Source organism: Hippocampus guttulatus, chromosome 1, assembly GCF_054856545.1.
Source record: "Hippocampus guttulatus isolate MCC_2025c chromosome 1, RoL_Hgut_1.0, whole genome shotgun sequence".
Classification (NCBI taxonomy): domain Eukaryota; kingdom Metazoa; phylum Chordata; class Actinopteri; order Syngnathiformes; family Syngnathidae; genus Hippocampus; species Hippocampus guttulatus.
In genome coordinates, this window is record NC_141261.1 from 18,644,136 (window position 1) to 18,663,241 (window position 19,106).

Below are 19,106 nucleotides of genomic sequence, written 5' to 3' on the forward strand. Positions count from 1 at the left end.
GCCAACAATCGCAGAGTCATCGGAGAACTTCTGAAGGTGGCAGTTTGGAGTGGCGTGTCTGAAGTCCGAGGTGTAGAGGATGAACAGGAATGGAGCCAGAACAGTTCCCTGCGGCGCTCCAGTGCTGCAGAGAAGCCTGTCCGACTCACAGCTCTGCAACCTTACGTACTGCGGCCAATTTGTGAGGTCGTCTATGATCCATGCTGTGAGATGGTGGTCCACTCCGGCGTTCTGCAGTTTGCCTCCCAGCAAGTTGGGCTGGATGGTGTTGAAGGCACTGGAGAAATCAAAGAACATGATTCTCACAGGCTGAACGTCAAAATAGCGCGTACATACATCCAGCGGAGCCTAATTGATTGGTTTAACCGTTCAGTTTCATAAACCTCGCGAATAAAATTCATTATGGGAGCTCACCTCGATTTGAATGTTGCATAGGCTGTTGGATTGCTTCGGTTCAAATGCATTTGAACCTCAGATGTCTTTTTTTAATTACACCTTCGGGTTCCATCCAGTACCCTTAATGAGGTGTGTGCGTGTGCGTGTGTGTGTGCATGCGCATGAGAGAGAGAGAGAGAGAGCGCAAAACCTCAAGCATGGACCTTTCTCAGCATGAGAGGATCTGTTCTAAGATTCAGCAAGCGCTCGGATTAGTCTTTGCATCAAGATAATGAAAAGATTCAGCCTCCATTGCACTAATCACAGATCTATGATCCTGGAAAAGACCATCAAATTTAAAGGGCATTACAAGTCAAAGCCGAAAGGACATCTGTTTGGATCGAGATTTGGCTTGATGGGGAGTTTTACTTCATGAAGAGCAGATACTGCAGATTTAGGTTCAAGATCACAAGTGTCGTTTTTACATGTGTATTTTCACTGTCGGCTGAGCCCAGGGCGCCCGTGCTGACCACAGATACAGTAAAAGACAATGGAGCGACACATGCGTCCTTAAAGGTCGCCTTGAATACCAATGTGCTTCCACAATGCGACAGTGTGTGTATGAGGGCGTGTTTGTGCATGCGAAGGTCTCTCCAGCATCCTTGGCAGCTGTCTGGAGAACAATGATTGCTTCAGAGGAGCAAATTTAAAAAAAAAAAGTCGAAGAAATGACTTCCGCGTGTGCCACTAATAGTGTTGTCATATGTTCCCCTGTCTCTATTGTAGGCGCATTAATTTTGCCTACTTTTCATGCATACTCGGCCTGCCTAATTGCACTCATATCGCTGAGTCTTTCTTTGCCGCGTTCGACATTCCAGGCAGTCGACGCCTCATCGAGGAGGTAACGACACAACAAATAGACACGCTTGCGACATGAAGTGTCCTTTCAGTCCTCCCGCATCCTCTTCAATTCACTCAACTACGATGATAGTTGATGGGATCCAGCACTGTGTCGCCACTCAGACAGCAGAGCAGATACTTGTCACGGACAAAGCGCAAGTTGGACTTTAAAAGGGATTGTGTCACCTTGAGCCATTGTGGTTGACGATGGTGACCATGAGCAATATGAATACATGCATCATTACGCGTACCATTACCCCCAATGGTTGTATATGTGTGCATTTGTGTGCTTTTTGCAATGTGTTGGGGTGATTCTCGAAGGACGTAATGTTGGAGCCATTGCATTAGTGCTGTCTGCTTCCTGACATCCTCCACCCAAATTCTATTACAGCGCTTCTTGCTTTTGTCTCATCAGCTCTTGCACAACACATGGAGTATTATATACTGTACGTTATGTGTATATGTTTCAGAGGGAGACTAGCAAGATCGATAGATACATTGGATGTTGAAAAATGTGTCTCGAATAATTTAGTCAAGAGCCACTTTGGTTAGATATCGTCACAACATAGAAAAGCATGACTCCTTCTCATGTATTTTGCTCTCTATACATTTTCTTACTGAGTAGTTTCGGAATTTTAATGCCAGCTGATGTAACACATTTGTATGATCTGAATTGTGTGAGGGATGAAGGCATGAAAGAGTGTTATGTGGGCCACCTTGTGATGAATAGTATTAGTCTTGTCACGTTGTTCTATTTGCGTATTCCTCTTATGATGGCTCTCAGATAAAAGTGCTCATTGTGACAGGATCTTTGTTGTTGCTGCAGGGGCACTATACCATACACAAAAATTACGAATAAATACTACTCAGGCATACCTGACAAGTGTTGCATTGGATTAAGTCATTTGTCTTCCTCGCTACGAAGGACAGCATTACTGTTTTCTAAGCAGATAGGGCAGAGGTTAAGAAGATGGCATTTACGTGCCTGTGTTTACATTTGGTCCAATTTTCAGTGCCTGGACTCAGTGCCAGGCCTGGACTAGTGGGATGAATGAATGTCTTATCTGTGTGCTAAACTCCTCAAGCTTTTCATCTCTCAATATGTGTTCTTGCCAAAGGTTGGTTGGCGAATTGCTTTGTTGTACTTATAGGAGCTCTTTGGGAATAAAAGTACAGTATGGTGCTGTGTGTTGCCTTCCATTATTGATATGATTTTAAATATCTATGGTCGCAGATGTGTCCGAATATTCTTTTTTCATTCCTCTTGAAAAGTATTGGAATCCTAGAATGTGTCAGTGGAATGGTCGGGTCCACATTTGTTGTCAGTCCAATTCTTTTGCTTTGGTTTTGCAGCACCAATACAGTATACTGCACAACCGTCAAGCAGCAGAATATACTAACTTGGATTAGCATGCTTACATTGCTTTAGGTCAAGCTATAACCAAACAGAGCTTCCATTTTTCTTTCCACTCGTCACATATTAGATAACCGTTTCCCCACTTTTAGAGGCCCATCACTTGACTTGCTTTTCAGTACTGTATTACGTTTTCCCCCATGTGCACAGATTGTCATGGTTTTGTCATGGGAAGGTCGCTCTTCACGCAGTGTGTACAGAGAGGCGCGATTGTGCCATCATCACATACCTGTATATCACAGGTGATCTCCGTGTGTGTGTGTGTGTGTGTGGGCGCATGTTTATCCACTGAGTCCAGATGCGCAGGAATTCCAGCATGTTGTAGTGCTTCCTGTTTTGCAAACTGACGTGTGTGTGTGTGGTGATGTGACGTGAGAGGTTCGGGATGATGATGATGATGATGATGAAGATGGGATGGGGAACTAAAATGGGGAAGGGTGAATAATGCTGACCAATCATGCTCAGCATGATCAAGAATGAAAAGTAAACACAAAACAAGAAGAATGACACTTGGGTATTTACAGTAAAACAACCACATAGTTTATTTAACCTTTCAGTCCGCTCGCTTAATGCGAGCGCTAATTATCATCCATGTCGCGGTGCCTTAACCCTGAGTGCAACAGACTGAAAACAAAGAGTGCAGCAGTATGTACTGTACATCAATAATCTAACAACACTTGCATTCATATATTCTTCACCCTCCGTGTATAACGACCCACTATTAGTGCTGTGCAGTTGAGCTGAGAGAGGAGTTGAAGCATTATTATGAATCGCACCAAGTTGTAGGCAGGGCACTACTCGCTGCAATGTGATTGGCTGCTCCATCCCGGCAGGTTTGCATGCAGCAGCTAGTCATAATACATAAACTTTAGTTTTCAGCAATTAATGATTAACTTTGAATTTTATGGCTGCGACACATTCCAAGCAAGCTGGGACAGGTGGCAAATCATTGTATTCCGCTTTTATTTATGTTTATCACAATGTCCCAACCTCATTGGAATTGGGTTTTTAATTTGAGGTTCAACTCTTGACGGAACAAATTAAACTTGTATCTCAAGACACCACTGTGTGCTGTGAGCATAAATGCTCTTTTTTTTTATTGTCTGTAACACTCCACATTCTTCATTGCGAGGGGGCAAACCTGAACACCAGTGATGTAAATGACAATTGGGCACAGAGGCTTTACACACTTATCTTTGTTTGAATCCGGTCGGTCATTTGCCAAGAGTACAGAATGCTGTCATGACTTTTTACCACCACTAAAGTGAGTGTGAAAAGCGTGCACCTACTTTCTAAAATAAAATTTAAAAAGGCCAATGTTTTTTTTTTGTAGCATCAGCCAAGCTCAACCACCCCAAAATATTCTTTACATCATCTCTGCATAGCCTGAGGAGTTTCTCGTGACAGTAACATACAGTATATGCTAAAGCACATGGATCAGACAAGAAAGAGGAAAGAGTTGAAGTGGGATTCTATTGAGTCATTCATCACTGTTGAATGACTCAATAGAATCAGGAAAGGACGCGCACTACTTCACTCAAACCTCGACAAGGTCAAAACCATTAGTCTACCTTTGGGGAGTTTCTGTCGGGCTAATGGACAGAAGAGACAAGCGACCCAGGGGAACAAAACAAGTACACAGCAGTTTCTTGGCAAAATCCCTGCACGCCATCTACTTTTTTTTTTTTACTTTTTATTCCTGACTTCTTACTTCCTCTTGTCTTTCATTTCACTTCTTGACTGTATATCAACCAAACCTAAACACTCTCTCCCAACACAACCTTGTTACGATTTAACTTTTCAAGGTTAAATATATGAAGACGAGTGTGACTCACTGAGGCCAGTGGGATCCCCCCCGCTCCGTAACACAGACATGGAGCCCGCATGCACGCAAGCTTGAAAACTCATACACAGGCGCTTAAACAAGATCAGTGTGATTCATGTGCACCCCTGGGGAGCAGCCGGCTCTGACAAGAATATTTGAATTTCTAATCCCCCATCACCATCCAAAATGTCCCAGCTGGGACCACCGGGGCCAGAACAGATGCTGGCCAGTAAGCATTTTACGGACGTGCACGCTTAAACAAGCGCATGCACAGTAATCTAGACCGTATCCAATCAATTTGATGTTAATATTAAGCAAAGCCTGCATTTGGGGTAATTAAAAGTGTTCAATTAAGGCCTACATCTGTGTGTGTGTGTGTGAATGTGTGTGTGTGTGTGTGTGTGTGTGTGTGTGTGTGTGTGCGTGTGTGTGTGTGTGTGTGTGCGTGCGTGTGTGTGTGTGTGTGTGAGAGAGAGAGAGAGAGAGGTTTTTTTTTTGCGGTGAAAGTTTTTTAGGCATGAGTGTGAAAGATGCTTTAGTGTTTATGTGTGAGTTTTTGTGTGTCTAAGAAGCTTTTTGTTGCGATTTTTCTGCATGTTAAACTCTTTTTGGTGCATGAAAGTTTATTTTTTGTGCGTGTGAAAAAGAATTTTTTTTTGGCGCTTGAGACTTTTTGGTTTCCATTACAGTTTTTATTTTTTTTTATTTTTGGTGGTGCGTGTAAGATTTCCTTTTCTGCGTTTAAAAGCCCTTTTTGATTGTTGTGTGAGACAGTGGTTAGTGTGAGTTATTTTGGTGTGCCTCAGAGATGTTTTAGTGAATGGGAGTTTTTTTTATTGTGTGCCACAGTTTTTATTTTGTCGTTGTCTGACGGATTCGTTTATGTGTTTGTGAGAGGCGAATGCTATTTTTGTCTATTCTATACTCTCCCTCATAAAACAGAGCGGTTCTACAGCACTGAAAGAAATGATGTGCTCTAGTTTACGTTTCTCTGTTAACATCGCGTGAGTGGCCGGCGGTTGGAGCTCATCATTTCCTCAATGAGCTGTCCGTCCCTTGGGGCTGCCTGCTCAATTGTCTGTGGCCATTTTTCCTTTGGGGGACTCAATCCTTGACCTGGAGGGGTATGAGCCAAGTGTTCCTGCGTGTGTTGACGTGTGCGCGTACGTCCGAGTATACACACTACACTTGTATGTTTGCGGTGTTCTGTCTGCAGCTGTTGTTGCGATCAACACACAGTTTGCCTTCTCATTCAAGCAGGCTTGTTCCCCCACTTCATCTCCTCACTCGCCATCTGGACTCGCTTGTTTAAGGCAGGGAGTACACTGATCGGCATTTCTTGTTTTATAATAAATATTTGATCAGATTCAGCTTATTTTTGTGGTAATGTTTGCAATGAGACAGAAATTTAAGAATGATGTCACTTTTTAAAATTGAGTCAAGCGCTCCAGCTGGCGGCCACACAGGGGTCTCTCTGATATAGTCATGACAAATTTCTCTTTTTGTTCCCCACCCGTTGCTTCGAGTTTGACTCATCTTACTCTGCGTGGGGTCAGCTGCTCATTTGAAATTGGCTATTGAAGAGACTGAACAGACTGTCCTTTATCTTACCATTACATCTCTTTTATCACCACCCCCTGTCACACTATTGAATGCACACAAGGAAGACAGAGTGCAGAGGTCATAGTGGCTTGATTAGCTTATTGTATGTGTGTGATTTGAGACATTTTTTTCGGTTTTGTACACCTTTGCAACAATCTAGTTCAATGCTTCTTAACCTTGTTGGAGGTACCGAACCCAACCAGTTCATATGCACATTCATCGAACCCTTCATTAGGGAAAAATAAAAATATGATTCAAGAAGTTTTCCTTCAGTTTTGTGTTGCTCAACTTAGCATGACAAATCATGCAAATAAGACGCTGAGTCCCATCACTTCCAGTGAATCCACGTTATAAACATTTGTCTGACCGCTTTTGTTTCGACATAGCATGTATTAAAAAAATTCTAAAAAAACAAACACAACACACTATCACGACAGTCACACGTTGACGACTGAGCGAACTAAATTTCCCGCACTGATTGGACAAGCAATGTCATGTGATCATCTGCAGCCAGGAGTGGCCAAGCGGGCGTGTCATAACTAATTGACATTTTGGGTCGGGTGTGTCTTAACCTCCATGGCAGAGGCTCCGTCGAACCCCTGAGGCCGATTCACCGAACCCCTGAGGTTCGATCGAACCCATGTTGAGAACCACTGATCGAGTTGATCAAATCAGAACGCAGGGTGGTTAAAAAAAAGGCGTAAAATTATTCTCCATTTTAGTTCTCTGGTTTTGTATTGAATTTCTTTTTGAAACCTACGGTGCCCATGATTTTGTTATTAAATTGCTGAAATGTATATTTTTCCTGTTCAAATATCTGACATTGGTGAGAAGGGAAGTACCGCATGAGCAGCTAGCCTCACCTCAAATTGCGCAATCCCTCACGAAAAGCAGATGTCGAAAAGCGCGACAGAACCATCTCGTGGAAATATTTGTGTACTCCAGCAGAGGAGGCTTTTGGCAAGTGCCGCTTCCCATTTTCAAATACTTTGATGTCTTCAGACACTTGTAATATACATTCCTATTTTCCAGTCATTCTGATGTATTTCGTATTTGTGCTTGACTGGTTGATTAAAACTGCAGATATAATGTGAGGTGAGGCAGACAGGATTCTGCATCGCCACTACGGCAGGGAGCCTCCGTCCGTGCCACTGTATTAGCCAGTTAATTTTTCTGCATGACACTTTATTATACAACGAGTAAACCTTTAAATAAGTAAGAAATTGCACTATATAATAAGGTCTCTCTCAACCACTAGAACCGCTAGCCATTTATTTTGTGTGGAATGCCGATATATATTGTAATGCCCTTCAACGTGGACATAAGGATGCATGCAGTCGCTGATGCAATCTGTTCGATTTTAATAAACAAAAGGAGCAATAAACACACGTTCATCGGAGTTGCCGTTAGCCACAACTCACGTCCACGCGCTCTCCACTCAGACTAACTGCCGGAGCCAATATTCGCCCAACCTGGCTCTTCCCCTTTCTATGATGTCACACAAATACAAGAAACAGATATTACACTATTTTTCAAAAGATTTTTGAGGTCCAGCTGCTAATTAATGGCAAATGCAGCACAAAGTTTGGATAATAAATTTCTAAATCTCAATGTAATATCAGTGCCTGACCAGCCATGAACCTCAGTGCTTGTAACAGTCACAGACTAAGTTACTTTCCCATTGAAAATTTGGAAGGGCCATATGGCTGCCTCAGACAACAGTGCAGCTGCTTTAGCTTGACTCCCAAATATAAAGGAGAAAAAAATATCTCAAATTAAGATTGCTTGTATGTGTTTAGATGTATCTATGTGCATGACCAGTTACATATTCGGCATACTTTCACATACTTAAGAAACTAAACAATTGCACATAATTAAAATATTATGGTTGGTAGATTGGATTTGAAATAGGTCATATACAGTAGTATAATTGCCCTTCATTCATGCAGAAATGCTGCTTTCAAGGTTAAAATGTTGATGCAGCTTTTGTGTCAACATACAGGCATGGTGTCAGTGTCGCTAAGCTGCAAGGATGTTCTTTAAAGCTGATTTAGATTTTATTGTCCCTCACTGCATCTTCTACTGGAAAGTCCCTGGGGAGGGCCTCAAGAGGCAAATTGCCCCCCCCCCCCCCCCGCCACACACACACACACTCGATAAACAGCTGCTCAGCATGAATCTTTGCAACCCTAGCAGATTACAGAATAATTGGGACTGAGACAAATGCCATCATGAACCTCAGTGAGAGGCTTTTGGTTTATTTTCTGACGGGCAACGTGTCAGAGTTCACTTATAGGACACTTCTGTAGTCTATATGTGATGTCATTTCCTCTTTTTTTGCTTTTTCCTCTGTTTTTTCTTCACATTCTACAATAATAACAGTGAACCACATCTGCATGTGTCTTTCACTTAGAATGTAACATGTCGATGATGTCATTGATGATATGGTGCGCAAGCGGTTTGCACATCTGCTTCACAGTTTTGCTGTTGTGCTCCGGCATCCTCCGTTTTGCAAAACATGTTTCTGTCAGGTCAATTGACGACTCCGAATTATCCTCTAACGGTTATCTACATGTGACCTGTTTGGCTGGTGACCAAACAAGCGGGTACCCTGCCTCTTGTCCAAAGTGTACTGAGTTAAACTCCATCCTGTGACTCTCGTTGAGAAAAAGCATTCTCGAAAATGATTGGAGGGATGTTGTCGGTGTTAAAAAAAATGCCGCAGTGTCTTAAAATATCCCTTTGTGTTTGTTTGCATGCACTGCTGCAGACCCAGAATCCCAGAGGAAGAAGACAGTGCAAAATGTCTTGGACCTGCGACAGAACCTGGAGGAAACAATGACCAGCCTTAGAGGGGTCCCGCTGAGCCACAGGTCAGACACAGGCGCACGCAAGCATACAGACATGCAAATACGGCGAATTGCGAAAATAAAAATCCATCCATCCATCCATCCATCCATTCTCTAATCCGCCGATCCTCACAAGGGTCGCGAGCGTGCTGGAGTCTGTTTTTTTTTTTTTAATAATAATATATTCTATTCGCCCCCCCCACTAGTCTATATATGGTATTCTGATGAACAAAGCACTTGCTGTTGACTGAAAATGATCTCACAGTGCCTAAAGGCTCAGTTTTCAAACGCGAAATGTCCAATCCTAGAAAACAGGTGAACCGTGATGGTCATTACCTGAGCCCTTCGGCACTGTGATGCCATTTTGAATCGACAGCAAGCAGCAAAATGGCCGCCCCATGAGATGGATACAAACGGGTGGATTTTGCTGCTTAATTCATATTCCACAAATACAGTATTAATCACAATACCGTCTTTAGACTAGTAGGGGCGGATGGAATATATTATTGTCAAAAACATTTTTGGCTTGATTTCCCCTTTAACTACCTGCAAGCTCTCCTATCGAATTCTTAATAAAAGAAAACCGTTTATTTTGTCATTGAGTGCCTAGTCTGCTCTGTTCAATTTCTTCAGAATTGATGTGGGATTATCTTACCGCTGCCTTCAAAGGCCGCCGTGCAGGCTCACACGGCTCAAGAAGACAACCACTAATGCTCTTGATTATGCGCATGTCTTTCATTTGCTCTCTGCTTTTTTTTTTTTTTAAACCACTGGCTTGCGTTTAGGAAGTCACCGCATGTGTATCTTTCATCCTTGGGTGCATGCCTCACCTGTCACGCATCCTCTCTCACGCCGTCTGCCCTTCAGTGTCGAGCTCCCCTACATGAAGAAGAGCAAATCAGCAGATGGAAGACAATTTCTTTGCTTTTCATACTAGGCAGAGCTGTCATAACCGCGCACCACTTTTTTGGCCTTACTCAAGACATTCAACAAATTGTCCAGGGAAAATGTATGTCTCATGTTTTCTCTGATAGGTGGATAAAAAAACATTTACCTGTGAACCCACATCTGAATACCACCACTGCCACTGTCGCAGTTATACATACCATAAATACTGTGCAAAAATGCAATGTGACAGCACATGACTATGCTAGACATATCTGGAGCAGCTCAGAATCAATATGTATTTAATCACTTGACAGCAATATTTTTAAAACATCACAAAATACGTCATACCAAGCAGGGGTGCTTATTATTTAATGTGTGCATGTCACAGCTGAAGTCGAACTTGCCTTGCGCTAACCAACCAGGGTATGAATGAAAAGTTGGATGAACTCAAAATTTTCAGCCAGCACAATTTGAAATTGCTGTCATTTAAAGTTTTTTTTCCAAAATGTTGTCCTGAGATGGAACTTTGTGTGTGTGTTTTTTTTTAAATTTAATAATCTACTTTTTGTGTTTGTAAATGCTTTTGAATGTTGTACTTGGAATTATGTGAAGCACATTGACTTAGTTTGTGCTTTTAGAATAAAGCTTGCTTTCCTTCCCATAACACGTCAATGTAGTTCAGTGGTTCTGATTGTGTGTAGGCCACCACTGTTGTACACTCAGCTGCCACAACAGTCCACCTTCACAATCTAATCAGATCACAAATTGAAAAGAAAAAAAATATATGTTTGAGCTCTCAGACAGTGGTATTCAAAATTTTGATTGAACGACGAGAATGGCAATTTATTTAATTTTTTCCCCATCATCAACGTCATAGTTCAAACACCATCTTTCTCATTCTGTAGCTGTTTGGCGGGGACCGTGTGCTACGACAGTGATGAAGCTGCTGCATTTTCCATTTCCAGTCTATCCAATCGCTCCTCTCCACTGTCATGGCACCACGGTCAAGCAAGCCCGCGTCTGCAGGCTGGTGACGCCCCATCTACGGTCAACACCCAATCAGATCTTGCCCTCCAGATCAGCCACACTTCTGGCATCCACCTCATCGAAGATCTGGATGACACGGATCCGTCCCTGATGAAACGAGATTACCTGAGCCACAGTGACCTTGGTGGGAAAAGTCCCAATGAGGATGAGGATGATGATGATGATGTGGATATCGATGATCTCGGGAATGGGTAAGTTGCATTTGCTTGTGTCATAGTTGCGTAAAGACCTGCTGTGTCCAATTAGCATTTTGGGAGTTTGTCTGGGAATCACAAGACCGTTCATCAGTTAATTACAGCTTCCGTGCTGCTGCTCACTGCCTTGTCATCAGAAAGCGGCCCTCTGGCCAACTCGTGAAGATTATGTCACAATCAGATGATTTGTTTGCGCTGTACGCCCGCAGCAAAGCCGGAGGGCCATCATCTCGAGTGTAATTACGATATCGCTGGAGAACTGGGAATTTATTCAGTGGGATTGGAAGCAATTTGATGCATAACTCAGCTGACTGTCCTCATGCACACCAACATCCCCTTGAGGTGACTACTCGCTATTGAATAATGGGAAGCTGTAAACCTTTTCGACATGACGTCAGACACACTTCCGGGTGGCAAAAACTCAAATTGCACCACAAATATAAGTAAACCCTTCAATGTCATTTCACCAAAGCGCAGAGATTGAGAAATGGGTTGAATTATTTTTTTGGGGGGGGGGGGCTTCTTCTCAACCTTCATAGTTTAAATGTGCGAAATGTGAGTTGGAAAGAAAATGTTATATGAGGTCAATTGCTTCCAAAGGAAATGGAACGCTGGCTGTAATTTAGGTTTTTATAGGTGTGTTGAAACAAAAATAGACGCAGTGGAAATTCCGATTCAAATAACAATGAGCCGCTGGATAATGAATTGACTTTTCTGGTGACCAGAGTAGTGGCACAGACGAGATGCTTTGACTGCAAAATGGATTGAATGCATTAACACTGCCTAAACTCGAACTATTGTTAGCGTTCAGGCTAGCCTGTGAGAAATGCTTTCCACAAACCCCATGATGCAGCCTGTCCCTTTCAAAGTGTCTACTATGCTCTTAGGCAGTCTTATGATCGTCTCAGAACAACTATTTACCAAGTTCTTCTCGATTAATTGTCCTCAGCCACACTTTTCCCTGATTTCATTTAGATGGTGTTGATTGTAAATAAAAACACCGAACCTTCTTGGATAAATCTAGTTGTACAATGCCATGCATTATTTTCAATTCTCATCAGCTGTAGTCCATCACTGTCTTCCACCTGGAAATATCTTGACGCCTATTGTTTGCAAACATTGACAAAAGGTTTTTTGTGTGTGGTGTCTGGCATAGAGAAGGGTTGTTTTGGGGTGGTGGGGGGTGAACTTGGAGCTCTTCAATGTGAGAGGTTTGAATGCGTTTGCACTGGTGCACATTAGCTCACTGTCAACTGTGATTGGGGCGTTGTTTATGTGTGAGATCCTGCAACAAAAATCCCACAGCTGCCCGTGTACTGACATTTCCATGGTAACCGCACAAATACATCCCTTAGAAGCCATTCAGTTGCGACACAGTCCAGGTCCCTGCTGCATGGATTGATTTTAGAGCTGCATCATTCATTAATGGACTGAGGTTGAGCAGATATCACCCCTGCAAGCCATATCTGTAATTTAACCAGAAACTACCCCCCCCCCAAAAAAATTTCAAAACATCCCGCAAAGCTGAAAGGTGAAAGCTCAGTTCATCACAAAAGGATGCTTTTTGCCATCAGGGGGCAGTGTTGCCCTTCTATTTCTTCTCTCTTCCTGGCCAAGTTGTCAACACGAAGCAGCTTCATCCTGGATTCTTCTTCTTCATCTCATGTTTTATTACGCACACTCATCCATTATACATAAAGGCCCTTCTCCGGTCACACAGAGGCCACAACCCATTGAATTTGACTTTAGATATTGTACATGATGCATCGCAATGACACATGTTCTTTGCTCTGGTCTTTATTATGAATGAGAGGTAGGTAAACAGGATTATTATTTGGCCTCATAAAACACATACGGTAAACTAACATTTGAGTCATTGTGTGTCTCAGAGTGACTGATCTGACTGACACTGAATCACCCTGTACACTTGGTTTGTTTAGGGTGACTGTACCATGACCTGTCTGCACTCTCTTAGTCAGGGACCCCTCAAGTCGCTTATCCATTTCCTGTGCAGGGCCTCTGCCTGTCTGGTGAGTTCCACACATCTGGAACTAGAACGCTGCCTTATGTCCCCCGCCCCCGCACCGTCGACGACCCCCGACAGGCACACACGCTAACTGACACGCACACCCCCACATTCTCACACGCAGGATGGGTTATCACAGGGAGGTCATCCCCGTGGGTGTACGTTTGCATAAAGTTAATATGCAACACGAATGAGGCGTGGTCCATTGTTAAGTAGCGGATTCTGGCCGGGAAATCTGTTTAGTCGTGAGGAATTGTGACATGTGTAAATGTTCCATAAATCATTGATTGCGAAAGTAGGTCTTGGCTTTGCTGAAACATTGTTTGTCAGGTCTGTAACTTTGGAGGCCACTCTCATCCAGTGTTGGGATTCGGTGCTCGCCATATATTCTTTTCGCCCCCAAATCCAGTTTACACTTAGAGTAGAAGAGCAAGCCTTCAACAAAGATGAGCAAACCGGTTTAACACACACACACGCACACACACACACACACACACACACACACACACACACACACACACTCATATATTCACACACATGCGCGTGCCCACGACTGTATGAGCGTGCCGCTTGTTTTCTGCTCTGCTGGACGCAGACGATTTGGTTTAGGCTTGGTTGAGCTCTCACCCTCAGCCATCTCCCATTAGTGTACTCACGGTTTCCATGGTTACCCTGCGACACAAGCAGCTTCGCTTGAGATCGTGAATTATGAATGTAGTCCTGTGGTGCAGGATGTACAGATGCCCAAAAATCACTGAAGCTTCCTCCCATGTGTTGGAACTGTGCGGGCACTTGTTTAAATTACATTGCTTTGTTCGTGCTGTCGTTGTGCAAAAGTAGAAGTGGGCTCTTCTGCTTTTACCAGGTTTAATAGTGCAGGGAAGTGAAAGAGACAAAAAGTCGTTTACTTCCAAATTTTTGTGTTTGTGTGCGTGTCTGTGTGTGCATGTGCGTGTGTATTGGTAAGTGCATATTTATACTTTAAAAATAAGCAGGTAAGAAAAGCTGTACTCTATCCCCATCTGCTGGCCAAGTAATAATTAATCCCTCTCGTATACCCCCCCCCCCCCCCGCACACACACACACACACAGGGATTCCCTCCTTTTGAGAACACGATCCATTCTGCAATGAGTCACTGGCCACTTCAGTCCCCTCCTCCCCAAAAGCAACTCAGCAACTCTGCCCCACCCTGTATACACACACAGTGAGTGATGATCGTGTCTAAATGAGATGCTGTGAATGAAAGGGGGGAAAAACAATGCCAGTGATACAGCTCATGCCACACACACACACAAATCCCACAATGTTATTTGGGACACCCGGCCATCACACCTACAGGAAATAAAAATGGAAGAAAAGGTGACGTGACAAAGTGGTCCGACACTGCCGACAGGCAGGTTGGCCCTTGGAATTGTCAGTTACAGCTGTTGGCAAGCTGACTTATGCGGTTTGCATGTACAGTACGTGCTTGCACTAAATTAACTCCCTCCAAAAGGTGTGCGACCTTGACCAATATGCATTTCTAACAGCATATCAGCTACTTAATATGATGACTGTGAAATTCAGTGGAAACTCTCAACTTGTTTGTGTTGATATAGAGGCACCTCAAACTGATACCAACTCTTCTTTTGTTTCTGGTGCCCTACAAAACCGAAAGAATTGAAAACTGAATGGATATGCCGTGTGTTTTCCATAAAAAATTGTCAGCGACAGTTTGGGACGTTTCAGCACATGTGTTGCGCTCGTCAGTCCCGACCCGCTCCACCTCTGAGAGCCTTGATGGCTTCATGCACTTCTCCTTGGAGTCCGTCTGCTCAATGTGGCGTGTAATCAATGACTTGCCGTGTTAATATACGTCGCGGCACCCCTTTTGGATCACCACACCTAAGAGAACAATAGTACAGTATAAAAACCACAAAACATGTTCAAATCTCACGCTTGCGTTGTAAAGCAGTTCAGTAATCTTGAACCATGTTGAGCATCTTTGCCCGTTTCCTGTAACTGGCACCATCCGTAACAGCGGGGTGCCGCTGACAAACTCTAATGACATTAATCTGAGTGTGTGCTAAAGTGGCACAAAGGAAGCGCCCCCACAAGTACACGCAGAACGCATGAACGGATTTAACAGAGAAGTAGCATATGGGGTCTTCCCGCAGACCTACTCCCACCTCCAACCCTTTCCTGACACCTCCCTTTTCAGTGACAACCCTCTTATTGTATTTGTTTTTCGTGCGCTGGTGCAGAAACGTTTTATTGCTGTTTTGTAGAACGCACAGCACATTGACCAAACACGACAAACAGCCTATAGGAGTGTTTACACGGCTAAATAAAGCATATATCTGTTTGCGTTATCTCTCGTCAGGGTCTGCAAACACACACTCACGCACACACACACTCATACACGCATATTTGACATTGGCAGTCAAGTTGGCTGCAGTCATTTATTGCAGGAATGCTTGGAAAACACTCCTGCCTGATCTCTCCGTCATTTTGTTTCATTTTAAAAGATGATACTTTGATAGGGCCCAGTGGTCAACTGGTTAGGATGGACACGCCTCTAATGCTTCTTATTTTCACCTTGTTTGTCGGTTGTTTTGATTTACAGCGAGTGTTGTTTGAGATTTTTATTTTCAATTCTCTTTTTCCTTCATTCTCAATATTCTTTGCTGTTTCTGTTTTTGTATTTATTTATAATTCAATATATTTTAAAGAAAATAAAAAGTCCACTCCAATGGGGGGTGTCACTCAGGGCTGCTAAAACTCTTTGGCAATGTGAAAGGATAATCGCTGACAGTCCATGGCTTTCTAAAATGGCGTGCTTATAAAAGTACTGTATACCAAAGGGGCGGCCCTGTGGTCCAGTGGTTAGCGCGTCGACCTCACAATGCAGAGGTACCAGGTTCCCTGTGTCGATTTTGCTTGTTCTCCCCGTGCCTGCGTGGGTTTTCTCCGGGTACTACGGTTTCCTCCCACATTCCAAAAAAAACAAACATGCATGGCAGGCCGATTGAACACTCCAAATTGTCCCTAGATGTGAATGTGAGCGCAGATGTTTGCTCGTCTCTGTGTGCCCTGTTCAGGGTGTCCCCTGCCTACTGCCCGAAGACAGCTGGGATAGGCTCCAGCACCCCCCCCCCCCCTTCCCGCGACCCTCGTGAGGATAAGCGGATCGGAAAATGAATGAAGGAATGAATATACGTACCTGTATACCAAAGGACTGGGTTAGCAGTCCACAAGGATGCACAGAGCTCTCACGGCGACATGAGATTTCCGCCATAGTGTGTGTGTGCGCGGAGGACTCTCACATTGTCTAGTGGGGTGCGTTACCAAGTCAACAATATGAATGGGCCATGGAAATAAACACGGAGCGTGCGAGGTGACTCAGCAGTTCAAAGGTCTTGACTTTTGTCCCGATGACCAATTCCATCACATTTCCTTTAAGGACAGAGGTGAATCTCACTTTTCCGGTAGATGTTATTATGATAGCATCGTACAATTTAAGGAAGGGGAAAGACTAAAGTGGCCGGGGAAAAAAAAGATGTGCGACTCGATGCTGTCCAAACCTTCAAAAATAAAAAGTTTCTCACTAATTTGCTGAGCTAACAACTGAAGCTGTTAATGGCGAATTTTCACTTTTTTTTTCTTTAAGGAGCAGTTTTGCTCATTGTTGGTTTCATTTGACTTTGCCATTTTGAGGAGCATTTTTTGCAGGTTAGTCTCAGGGACCTGAGGCAAGGGTTTTATCGAACAATAAAAATATGACTATTTATGAAGGCAGTGGTGAGGCTGCAGCTAATCTAATGTTCTCATATTCACATAACCTACACTGTAAAAAGTTTTCATTGAATTTACTCAATTTTAATTTGTCAAGTGGCTGCGCAAAAGAAAATGATCTGGATCCAGAGACGATCTTGTAGTAGTCATTACATCTACTTAAAAAATGTCTCTGGATCCAGATGATTTGTTTTTGTGCAACTACTTCATTAAATAATATTGAGTAAATTCAACACAATGTTTTTATTCACTGTACTGACAATGAATCAAATAATTAAATAATCGGATAAAATGTATTTGGGTTTGGTTAATATAATTGCCATCTTCCTCTTCATCTTGTTCATTTCCTCTAATCATGGTGTATTGGTAAACCGTTTCCTTCCTTCTCTCTTGTCAACAAAAGCCACATTTATAAACAATCACAAAAAAAAAACACTGTTTAGATGATTGTTGTTATTTACATTGATACCTGAAATGGTAAGAGTAAGTTTGTATAGTTGACCTGTAAGATTTTCATTAGCTGGAAGAGGACTTTTTAACTTTATAAATACTTACAATTAAAACTCTTAGCATCCAAGAAAATCCATCAGCTTTGCCTGCTTAAATCTTGTGAGAATCTGTTGAGCTCTTTCCATAAATCCTCCTGAGATGTCAAGGCAAAACATACAGTAAATATCACGCTTAGGCACATTAAAATTATTATCGTGTTGTTGTTGTTTTTTTTATTATAACCATGGAAATAGCAAGAACAAAAACATTTTTCTTAAATCGAGACAAAACACAAAATCATCTTTAGTACAGAAAAAACAGTTGGGTGACTCGAGTGTGTGTTTTTGTGTTTCTGTGTGTGTGTGTGTGTACTTGATGTTGGGTGAAACAATGCTTTCAGATTGGTTCAAAAATGTTGATGTGACACCTTGTTTCTTGTGTGAATAAAGCCAAACTTTGAGGAAATGATCCGGATCATTCCTTAGAAGGTTGGTTCCCGCACTAAGAAAAAAAAAAGAGAGATAAAGAAAGCCCCACCCCCACAGGACCCCTCTCACGCTCACACGTGCACGTGCACACACAATCATTCATGCTCTGCTTCTAATTCCATGCGACTCAGTACTTGTTTAGCTCCTCTATAGGGGGTAAATGAAACTGCATGGTTGAAGATGAGCTTTGGAGCTCTGGATATCAGCCACCTCAAACTTTGACACCCCCCCCCCCCCCCCCCACACACACCTAATCGACACACAAGTGAGATTTGCACCTTTGAACAAAAGGGTTTAATGGGGGTCATGTCATGCGCATAACAATCCCTCTTGCTTCCCCCACCACTCCACTCCGACTGTGTTATTCTCCAGAGTTACTTCGACATTATCCACACGCATTTCTCGCTGCCCTCCTGCTATTCCGCCTTCCTGTCCTCCCTATTACACCATCACTTAATCTTAATCTCACCCTTGCCCACGATCAACCCCCGCCCCAGTCCCGACAGGGAGCGCATCGTCATTGGTTTCCAAACATGTTGAGTCATATTTGGCTTCATTCATTCGTCAGACTGTTTTTCTTTTTCTCCCGTGTCAAAATCGAAAGCATTTCTCTGTGTTGTGTTTATTTATTTTACTTTATGTTAACTGTTTTGTTAAGTGCTTTGTTACAGCTGCCGCTGTTGTGAAAGCGTTATATAAATCAGCATGTATTGTATTGTATTGTATTTCTCCAAGCAGTCACACCCTTGCATTTATTATTTGCAGACTACAGTGTTCTCTGAAGATTCGAAAGGCTCATTAAAAAATTTTTGGTGGTCCTGGCATGAAGGATCTTCCACTTAACCTCAATTAACCTCACAGTCCAACCAAAACGTCTGTGACCACTTCATTTTCAGAAAACAGAGTAATTGCAGTTGACTTAACATCAATTAATTTTACATCTTTTTTTTTGTACATTGTGGTGTCTGCCATGGAGTTTGAACAAGCTGTTATTAAATGTAGGGGCTAAAAAGTAAAAGCTTTGTTGCTGACGACGTTGTCATCACACTGTTGTCTTCCAGCTGTATTTGTATGAATGCTGTTACGGTGCACTCATTTGTTTAGCCAGGCTGCCTGTCTTGTTACAGTTACCACCAGATGTGTCCTGTGACGCGCCGTTTTGGGTTTGTTCACCTCTCAAATTTGAGGAAGATGAAAATATGTTGCCGTTTCGCTTGGGTCACATGACTCATCG

The 19,106-nt window shown here is 42.9% G+C and overlaps 1 protein-coding gene and 1 long non-coding RNA gene across 5 annotated transcripts in view; one reads left to right on the forward strand and one right to left on the reverse strand.

The window, feature by feature from the left end:
• nav1a (neuron navigator 1a) overlaps positions 1-19,106 on the forward strand; it is a 77,500-nt gene that overhangs the window by 17,367 nt on the left and 41,027 nt on the right. For 3 of the 4 annotated variants that reach the window (XM_086116439.1, XM_086116423.1, XM_086116415.1), the window contains exons 6-7: positions 8,887-8,989; positions 10,759-11,091. In XM_086116439.1, the coding sequence (XP_085972565.1) occupies positions 8,887-8,989; positions 10,759-11,091 (436 nt within the window). The remainder of the gene's footprint in view (positions 1-8,886; positions 8,990-10,758; positions 11,092-19,106) is intronic. The other variant, XM_086116430.1, reaches the window with a different exon arrangement.
• On the reverse strand, positions 8,378-13,900 carry LOC147210775 (uncharacterized). Its single transcript, XR_015101459.1, has 3 exons — positions 13,777-13,900; positions 9,796-9,844; positions 8,378-8,942 (listed from the first exon to the last, which is right to left on the reverse strand). It is a non-coding gene; the product is annotated as an uncharacterized LOC147210775 (long non-coding RNA).